At 36.8% G+C, this 10587-nt stretch overlaps 1 protein-coding gene across 11 annotated transcripts in view; it reads right to left on the bottom strand.

Annotated features, from left to right (window-relative positions):
• dysf (dysferlin, limb girdle muscular dystrophy 2B (autosomal recessive)) overlaps positions 1–8537 on the bottom strand; it is a 74567-nt gene extending 66030 nt beyond the window's left edge. For 8 of the 11 annotated variants that reach the window (XM_084108866.1, XM_084108867.1, XM_084108863.1 and 5 more), the window contains exons 1-2: positions 5651–6064; positions 29–84 (exon numbers count right to left, since the gene is read on the bottom strand). In XM_084108866.1, the coding sequence (XP_083964992.1) occupies positions 29–84; positions 5651–5744 (150 nt within the window). In that variant the 5' untranslated portion in view covers positions 5745–6064. Of the gene's footprint in view, positions 1–28; positions 85–5650; positions 6065–8189 lie in introns of those variants that run through there. The other 3 variants (XM_084108862.1, XM_084108860.1, XM_084108859.1) reach the window with 1 other exon arrangement.
• Between the last annotated feature and the right edge of the window lie 2050 nt (positions 8538–10587).

Raw genomic sequence — 10587 nt, forward strand, 5'->3', positions numbered from 1 at the left:
AATTAGATGTAAGAATCAATTAACCAACCTCGTTCCAGACAGGACTGACATTATTTTTGATGATTTTGGTCTTCTTTTTTGTTCCTACAAGAACATGAAAAAAGGAAAAGTACAGTTGGTGTGTTTGTGCGTTTTTCATGAGATACACTACCGTTTAAAAGTTTCAAAATAAAGATTTGAATAACTGTTTGATTAGGGAAACATCTTTTCAGATAGGGCATATGAGGACAGTCTATCTGACGTTATTTTTTACAGTGGCTGGCCTCCAATAAATCCGTGATGACAATGTTTCAGTGAGAGGAAGATGGACAATGGGTACTAACTTCCACCTGACAAATACAGATGAAAGATTTCCAGAGGAACACAGATTAGGCTTGACATTGAGCCTGAATTGGTGAAGGACAATTAATAGTTGATCTAATGAGCAGACACACATTGCCCGTGTGTTTTGAGACCTCTTGCTACATTAGAGCTACAGAAGTCACATGCACAAACAAGTAGGCTACCAATAGTATGGCATATCCATTGTATCCATTCAAATCACCACTGGTCAGTCACGCTATAAAGTGTTTTAGGAAAGAGCTGTTTATCTTCCTGTTTTGATCGTAGATGTCAAGAGATGTGAATAAAGTAAAAACAAGGTCCTTTGGTAGATATACACTCAGTTGCATTGTGGGAAAACCCTCTTTGCCTTCCTGAAATAGACCAAGAGCCAGAAGTGGACAACAAAAGATTCAGGAAAAAAGCAAACCTCGACCAGAATGTGATGGAAACTGGTTGGAATGTTCTTAACCATCTGACCCTCAAAGTCTTGGGCTTTATTTGGTGTGTATTTCAAAAACACATCCGATACTAGTCAATGGGTGGATACAATCTGAGAAACAGCCAGGAAACCATACCTTTGAGAAGTATGAGTTAAAAATAACAAGACTGAGATGCTGGAGTTTCAGGCTGTCATGATTAGCCATGCACTCCCTGGGTGATTACGGACTCCATTTCCCATCATGCATCTCCCTGGACTGATTAAACCATACACCTGCACTGCACTGATTACACACACACCTGCACCTCATGTTCAAACACTCATTTAAGCCACACTCACACAACACTCAGGGCTTGTTTTGCTGCTGCGAACATTTCTAAGCATTTTCCATGTGTTTACCTGCCTGTTGTGACCTTGTCTGTTCCTGATCTTCTGCCTGGTTCCTGTATCCTGTTTGTTTGCTGCCTGCCCTGATATCCTGCCTTTTTGTTGACCACGATTTTGCCTGATCTTCTCTGCTGTGTTTGCTGGTGTATGACCCTTGCCTGGTGACTACTCTGTTTAATAAAGACAAGCTGCACTTAGATCTGAATGACTCCTATGCTTCGTGACACAGGCCCAGTCTAAATACATTTATTCAGTTAGTGTTAATGTTGTCAAAAGAACCGGTACCAAGTCAATACTTACATTTTAAAAACTGCAGTACTGTTAGTACTGAGTCAATCTGGTACCCGCCTATAGTGACCTATTACCTTAACGACAGGATTAAACCTGAATCGACACAGAAGGCATAATCCATATACAAAGTAATGCACTGATCAATGTCATCAGTGTTAATACCAGTTAAACTTTTACTAACTTGTACAATCAGCCGTCACTTTTTTGACTGGGTCTGCCTTGATTATGATGCATACTTGTCAGTCACGCGTTTATTTGTACAATATTTCAAGTTTTGATGTATAATTTCATTGCTCTTTTCTCTTCTCTTTTCAAAATGTATGTGTGATGCGTCAATTTAAAATACCTATTAAGTCATTACAGATATCTTAAATAGTATTTAGACTAGTCAAAACGTATTTAGAGATTTCTCAAATTGAATTTCTTACTAGAGTAACTATAATTGCAGATATCTCTAATTATCATTCTGACTTGTCAAAATACAATTGTAACTATTTAAAATATATTTATGGATAGACTATAATTTTATATGCCAATTCCGCCTGACCACTCTGTGGACAGCATGAAAAAGATTTCTATTTACAACGTTGCATTGTTGCCAATTGGCCATTCTAAGCGGGTTATATCTCTTAAGCCTAGTGAATGCTTTATGAGCAGTAGGATAATCATATTCATCTGCATAGTCAAGCAGACCTGAAGCAAAGCCAAAATAATGTTCTTCCACAAAATACATGCAGTTTTGTGTACCTTAAAAAACACCTATGATTGTCCATTGCGTTCATACACTCAACAAACATGGTCTTAACCAGCTTAGATGGAAAGGATCTCAAGCTGACTATCTGAAGATGTTACTGTAGCTATACACATTACACGGTACGTCCTTGAAAATAAATTCCAGCACAGCGCTACAACAATCCATAATGAAATGACCCTTCACAGTAATACTTTACAATGAACTCAGTTAGAGAGCTACATATGGCAATTTATCTGTTCAATAAAATACCTTATTCAACTGCTGATTTACAAAAACGCCATCTCCGTGTCACTTTTACAACATTTCAAATCAATGTTCTCACCATCTCAGAAAAGCCAAGCTAATGTTGATTCTTGTTTTATTATTCACGTTTTTTTTTTTTTTTTTAAATGGGTGATTCCCTAGAGGTTCGAGATTTAGTGTGCTAACCAACGCCACTCCTACACCATAGCCAGAGCAACTTTTCTCTATTTGCGGATATGAGAAACCATCCTGTTAGGTCTAAAATATAAACACTTATAATGGGCTTACCATGGTAAATCAGGGTAAGACAAAAACACGTTTTGGATTGATGATGAATTCACATTTAAATTTGGTTTATTCTGAACAAAAAAAGTTACATAGTGTGCCTTTAAGTTAGTCATAATCTGTTAAAAAAAAAAAAAAGTCAGAATAGATCCGTGCATTGTGACCTGCCACTTGCTCTATTACCTGGAATTTGTTTTTCTTTCTTTTTTCTTTTTATTACTTCTTTTTTTATTTGATCTTTTTAAAGCAATTTTTACTTATTTAAACGATATTTAAAGGCTACATGCTAATGTTTTAATGTATAATTTACTTATGAATAGCATTTATAATCAAACATTTTCATGTATTAATATTTTTCATTTTCAAGTAAGAAAAGTATTAAACTAAAATAGTTACAATAGTGTTATGGTACCCAAATTGGCACAGAGAACTGTACAATTTTAGTGGTATTGGTACTGACTGAATTGTTGGTATTGTGACAACACTAGTTTGTATTAAACACAATCTAGAACTCATTTCTAGATGCAGAAGATACTGACACCATTTCAGCACTGCCAATAGTCTACATTTCTCTGTACAAAGTCTCATTCTGTATCTCTCTCTCTCTCTCTCTCTCTCTCTCTTGCGCAGTCTGCATATATTGTTGCTTACTCAGAGCTCAAACTAAGGACTCTGGCAGTTGGACCGAGAGGATGATTTGCTTCTCTGATGTCTATAAATGGAGATGGTATTTGATACCGTGCCTGAGGATAAAAACACTTACTGCAGCTACTTTTATGTCTTCCCTCTCCCTAACATTCACATAGACCGGAAGACACACTGTATACACAAACAAATAATTAAGAAAACACAAGATTGTTCTGATTACAATGCAGTCAGACCAGTTAGTAAACTGGCAGCAGTCTGAAACTAAAACCTAAAGATGCATATCTATACAATTATTAGAACAAAGTAAATGGAAAAACAAATAATAAAAAGGTGTGGCCGCAAAATGTGTTACAACCACAAGCTCTAAAGTAGTGACCTACTAGTTGTTCAACTCAGAATAAAGGCCAGAACACCTTATTTTCCTTCAATTGTTTGGTGTCATTGTTTATAGAGTGGATAGAGTGACTCAGTATCTGTTTCTGACAGAATGAGGGGAAGCCTTTACATCACATGAAAAAGAGGTGGAAAAAGAGATGACCCTCAGTAATGATACAGAGAGGAAGTTCTCAAGCTATGGCATAGAGTGCACGGAAAAGGGGGTTTAATGAATCTTTCTAACAAAATTTAAATAAATGTAATGAACAAAAAATGAATAAAGTAACAAGAAAATGAATGAGCAAACAAACAAATGAGTGTTAAAGGGTTAGTTCACAAAACATCTTCTGCCAATAATTGCTCACCCTCATGTCATTCCAAATCCATGAGACATTTGTTTATCTTCTGAACACAAATGAAGATATTTTAATGAAATCTGAGAGTTTTCTGTCCCTCAGTTGACAGCAACTACCACTTTCAAGCCCCAGAAAGGTAGTAAAGACATCATTAATGAAATCGATATGACTGCAGTAGTTTAACATTTAAAGTTATATGAAGTAACGTGAATGCTTTGTTTGCGGAAAAAAACAACAATTTACTACTTTATTCACCAAATATTTATCTGCAACGTGTTCACGAGAGCACCACAACACATGCGTAGTTGCATAGGCTGATATAATAGTAAGTTTTAAAATTACTAACACTGAAATAAATATAAGCCAAAATATATATATATAGAAATATATATATTTTAAAATGACAAACGCGCATAACAAATTTGCTAAAACTTAAATTAAAATTTAAATAAAACTAAAATAAAAAATAATTTAAAATATGAATAAACTATAATAGTATATAAATAATGCTAAAATAACACTGTAATGAATGAATGAATGAATATATAGCAAATTAGTGCTGCAACTATACAGCTCTCTTTGTAAAAACCAAAAAGGATATATCTCTCACAAGTAGGCTATATCCAAATGAAAGTCAGAAAATCTGTTTTCATGATATTGACGAAAACTGTTTCCGAAGATAATGATCACCAATGATCTGCTAAATAACACAGGCAGGAACTGCATTGTTTCTCTGAGCATCCTGCAAAAGCATATCAGAAAATAAATAAATGAAGTCATACTCAAAACAAAACCTCAACTTTATTAACTTAATATTTATCAACTTAATTATACTCATGTGATTTTGTTGTTTTGTAATAATTGAGAATCAAATGGGATCACGGTATAAGAAAGAAAGTGAAGAAATGATTCTGTTGCTATGGCAACTCGGAATACAAAAACACTTCAAGCTCATCAATCCCACACACTCACAAACGCATGTTCCTGTACATCCCTGTGCTGGAACAGGAAGCATGGAACAATGAGAGGAACTGCCACTCAGTTTGCAAGGTAGTCTAAAACTAGTGCCTGTCAAATTCATTCATTCATTCAACACAAGAACTTATAAAATCATTAACAGAGCTCAGATTTATCCCGAAATCTTTAAGAATATCTAGCATTTTCCAGTGATATAATAGCATCACTCTGCTATTGACTGTAATGATCTATTGATCTATCTAGAGTAAAGTTATCATTTATCATATATTTGTCAGAGATCTGCTATATCTACCTCTCAACAAATGTCAGAATGGCCTGTCAAAAAGGTCCTTCTAACTCTAACATGAAATTATTCAATCATTCATTGTGTAAAATAGTAATATTTTTAGTAAAGGGGAACACTACCAAAGTTCTGCTCTCATGTTTCTTTTCCAGTTTGAAATTACAGTTCCTGATAATTTTACATAAGCATCCACAATTAGCATCCATCAACCCGAAAGAGTCTCAAAGACCTTACTTTTTCATGCACTCAAAAAGCCTGTCAATCATATTTTTGGTGTCAATTCTTACCTCTGAATGTGATGCTAGCAAGTGGGTCGCTATGCCTCTCCCCCTTTTCTACATTTCTCAGGTTGGTCGCCCTCTGTAGCAAACACCTCAACATGCTGCCTTGATGCCCAAACTCTCCAACAAGAAACAGGCCAAACTAGCATCAGACCACAGAAGAGGGACAGATCCCGGCAGGACCCCCGCAAAGGTTTCTCTGAAGATAAACGCTCCTGTGATCTTTAGGTCCAAAGCTGAAGATGAGCGTGATGTCCAGAATGGAATGTATCAGAGGTTGTAAAAGCCCACCACTATCCTGAGAAAATCAATTTCTGCCTGCGTCTTTGATAAGGCGTCTGAATTGATAAATGAGTTTCACAATCTTCCCTTACAAGCACTTCTTAAGTGTGTACACAGAGACTGTCATGTAGGAACGTAGCGTACTCTGGACCACACTTTCCTCTGCAGTGACCCTGCCCATAACTCAAGAGGAAACTTAAACATTTCCTGCAGCTTGTTCTTCTCTCTCCTTATTTACATTTTCTCTCTTACTGTATTACTTTTACTTGTATATAGAAACCTTAAAGAATATAAAATCTTTATAAAATGCAGTGAACAACATCTTGTAACAATTAGTGTAAGCAAAGGTATTTGCGGATTTAATGTTACCTGTAGAGCCTACATCAATATACTAAAATCCACTCATTTAGGCACTTGCGCACATCAGTTTATCATAGAGAGTTCTTATATTATGTCAGTCTGTTATACTTCAAGAGTTTCTATGGTCTCTGTGTAGGCTTGATAATGGTTAGCTGACATTTCCAGTCGAGGAGCACCACCTACTGCCATGACTCAGTCAGACTGAACTGCCATGACTGCTCGTTTTGTTTTTATGTTAAAATACTTTCAACTATCCTTAATATGTAGAAACAACTAGAAGTTGATTTAGCTGAAAAAGAAGAACACTGTGGCACTAAATATAGAGCCTCTTAACCAGCCTGACACAGCAAAAGTGGCTCGGCCAATTGCTTGAGTCTGGAGTGACGGTGCAGACCGACCAATCGCAGATGGAGGGAATGTTCATGAAAGTGAGGTCTTATTTTTGCAGAACATTTTGGTTATGCTATAGCCAACACACTTTACCATTTAGCTTATACACCATCCACAAAAAATGGATTGAGGTATTATGCTAAATTTACACAGCAAAGGTGGCCCTTATGAAGTGGCATTTGCATCTTTCCACAGACTTTTTAATGCTGCTCAGAGGTGGCATAAATGCATTTACACAGCAAAAACTGTTTACTTTCATAATAGATGTTGAGATGGGTCAGAGAAAGCATAATTTAGTCTGACATTGCAACTTTACACTGAATTTTGAGCAGGCATAGACCAGCCTTAACTAGGCTGTGTATAGATATATGAATGAATTACAGGAGATTTAGTCAAAACATGGGTCATTATTATCTAGATTTCTGTATTTGAATTGACAGATCTTCCAAAACCTCAGCAATAAAAGATGCAGTAACAAAACAGCACGGATCAAATCAGTAAAACGAACACACTCTCATTATAGTTATTCTAAAACGCACCACTGAATGGATGTAATGAAAGGTATTGATCTGATATGGTGTGGTTCACAGTAGCACTTTAACATAGCCATCTTTGATTGTGCCTGCTGGTATATGATTGCCTCATGACTACAACAACGACAAGCCTTCTATTGAGCAAACAAGCTGCATTCCCCAAGAAACACAGAGGGTATAACCCCTTGGGGGGGAATGAACTCCTACTCGTGTCTGTGAGGGGGGAGATAAACAACATTTGGTGCTCAAGAAACTTTATTATAATTATCAATGTTGAAAACAGCTGTGCTGGTAAATATTTTTGAGAAAACCATATTACATAGTCTTTATTATTATCGTCTTTACTGTCACTCTTGATCAATTTAATGCATGCTTGCTGAATAAAAGTATTGATTTCTATTTTATTTTTTTAAATGGTAGTGTATATAGTAGTAGTGTAGTGTATAGGGTAGTGTTGTAGTGTATATATGTGTGTGTGTGTGTGTGTGTGTGTGTGTGTTTGTCTTAATATTAAATGGTATCATCTTAATATATTTACAAAAAAAGAGAAAGAAATCAAAGAAACCAACCAACAGAACACCTGACTGACACAAGAGGAGCCTCTCTGGCCTGTCTTATGAATTATGGGCCCCTAAAAGCTTTGAACGTAAAGCAAACAGGAGCCCCACTTTGAACCAAACTGTGATGACATAGCATCTCTTAGAAACACAGAGCAGCTCTGCAGCACTCATTCAGACACACATATTCCAAGTGCAACAGGACACCCATAAACATACACGAGAGAGAGAGAGAAAGAGAGAGAGAGAGAGACTGCAACTGCTTTTCCAATAATAGCCTGCTTGATGGAATGTTGAAAGTAGGAAGACTGACAACAAGGCAGTGAAAGAGAATGATTGTGATTGTGCAGAAAAGAAAGTGCCAGTCTAAGCAAACATATTTGATATAAAACCCTTCCTCATTTACCCTGGTCTGGCTCCTACCTTCATAAGTGACGGTGCAGTAGGCATCGCTGATGTCCTCATCATGCGTCAGCACATTCTCTGCGCACAGGATAAACACACGCAGCATGGGTGGACAGTAGTTACTGCAGGTTCCACTACTAGTAACACTTGTGAATCACAGTACAGCGCACTGTGGTCCCGCACAGAGATGGACCACTGGGGGTGTGTCAGGATCCTAAATAAGTCCCCAAAGAATCAATTTCACTCCACGACTAGAAAATGAAAATAGATGAAGAGAGTAGAGAGAGGAAAGAAAGAAAAGCTCTGCTACAAACTGTGCATAGGACAGCAGTCTGATGGGACTGTAGCTGGTGTAGCTGCTGCCCCTCTTCCTGGCAGCTTGCACACACTGGCTCTAATGCCCCCGAGTCTGACTCATACACACTCTGTCCTTTCAATCACAGACTGCAGCTCCTCTTAAAGGCACAGGATGCTTTTGGTCAACACCTGTTAAAGCAACTGTGACTCAAAAGTTTTGGGAAGTTCACTTCTCCTGCTGTCTATGTCTCAAGTAAACCTCTCCTTTAGAAAACAACGGAGATCTCATTATAAATAGATTTTAACATTAATAACAATGCAATTAGGCCAATAAATTATTGCTCACTATACAAAATATTTATAAGGTTGTATACTTAAAATGTAAGTCATGCAAGCAAAAATGGTTTGACAGTGCCAATGGCCAAAAACATCCACCCAAAAGTTTGCCATTTTCCTGACACTATTAAGAATGTGTGATTCCAATTTAAATGATCGAGTTTGAGTATATTAACATTTCTTACAAACACGAAGCCATATATACATGTGTGTGTAAAATAGTATTTTTATTGTGTGTATTGAAAACAGATTTTCTACCTTAGTTTATTTATAGTTTATTAAGATATGCTTCTGATAGAGGGATTATGAAAGGAGGACAAAAGTAATGGTTTCAAAAAAAGTGTTAGCTGTTTAAGAAAGTAAGCGGACGAACTGAAGGTTAATTGTCGCTGCCCAACAGAGTTTATGGCATACATGTTGTAAGTTATCTGAGGCCTTACATTTAAATACTTATCAGTTCAAATCTAACCCTTACATGTACAGTATGCCATAACCCCTGTTGGTCAATGATCTGCTTGAAATCTACAGTTCAAATACTGAGCACAGGCCTCCTCAATTCCATCACTTGGTAGAAGACTCAGATATATTGTCCTTTTTATCTCTTTTCACGTTCTCTCCCTCTCTGATGTTACAAGTTTGATCTACAAATGCTGTGAGAAGCAACCTGCAAATAATGCCTCTTTCTGCAGTCAAGGTCAGTAGGCCTGGGGAGAGTCTAGGGAATCAGATTAAATGTTTCCAAATAAAAATGTATTTACGTATGTCAGGTGGGCATATTATGGAATGATGAGGAAGACCAATGTGGATGAAGATGAACCGGAAAGTGTAAATCTATGATAAAAGGAAGTAGTAGGCATTATGATAATCTGTTCATTTGTTTATCAAATCATTTTTGAAAGTCTTTGTTCAATGATAACTATATATGTATGATTTTACTGAATAAATACTCTGTTTTGCTTAGAGCTCATTTTGTAGCTCTCAGAGATATGTTTGGGTTGTAAGAGAGACTACCCTGGATAGCGATTTCAGACAAATACAAACCATATTTGTAAACCATAACGTTCTGGCATCTTGTGTGTTCGGTATCCGCTCTTTTTGACCCAAGAAATATTGCAGTGAATTTTAACTAAACCACCGTCAATAGAGGCATTGTGTTTTGTATTGGAAGGCTGCTTTGTAGTCGGCGTGAAACTGAAGTTGTGATAGTGTTCTATTCCCTATTGTGACGTACTGTATATCCATGTGAAACGGCTTCTCGAACAAGATAAAATGTAGGGCAGGACTTGATTTTGTTTATTGGGAATTGATTGGATCGTTATTTTGTTATGGTTTGCTATTGCTGTGATGTCATCTGAGTGACAGGTTGTCCCGCCCTCACACCAGTAAGCACATCATCAGAAGAGAAGAGAAGAGAAGAGAAGAGATGATGAGAAGAGGGATTCTGGCACTGACAGGGCACTGATTTAAAGATGTTTACAAAATACATCAGATACATCATCATTTTGTGAAAAACAACCCAAAACTTTGGCCGCTGGTCTTCTGTGCAGTTCACTCCAACTTGCCCATTAAAAACAAATTGTGACATGAAATACAATGCTTTGAAATCCCAAAAAATGATCCGTGTACTTTCTTCACTGAAGATCTCTCTAGACAGGAACTCTGGTTGTCAGCTGGCAATCAGAATGAGATATGAACACGATAACTTCTTGTTGCGACGAGCACAACAAATATGTGAACAAATACTTCAGAGAAAAAAGTACACGGAATGCATTTTATGTCACAT

Source organism: Abramis brama (assembly GCF_963993115.1).
Source record: "Abramis brama genome assembly, chromosome: 3".
NCBI classification, from domain to species: Eukaryota; Metazoa; Chordata; class Actinopteri; order Cypriniformes; family Leuciscidae; genus Abramis; species Abramis brama.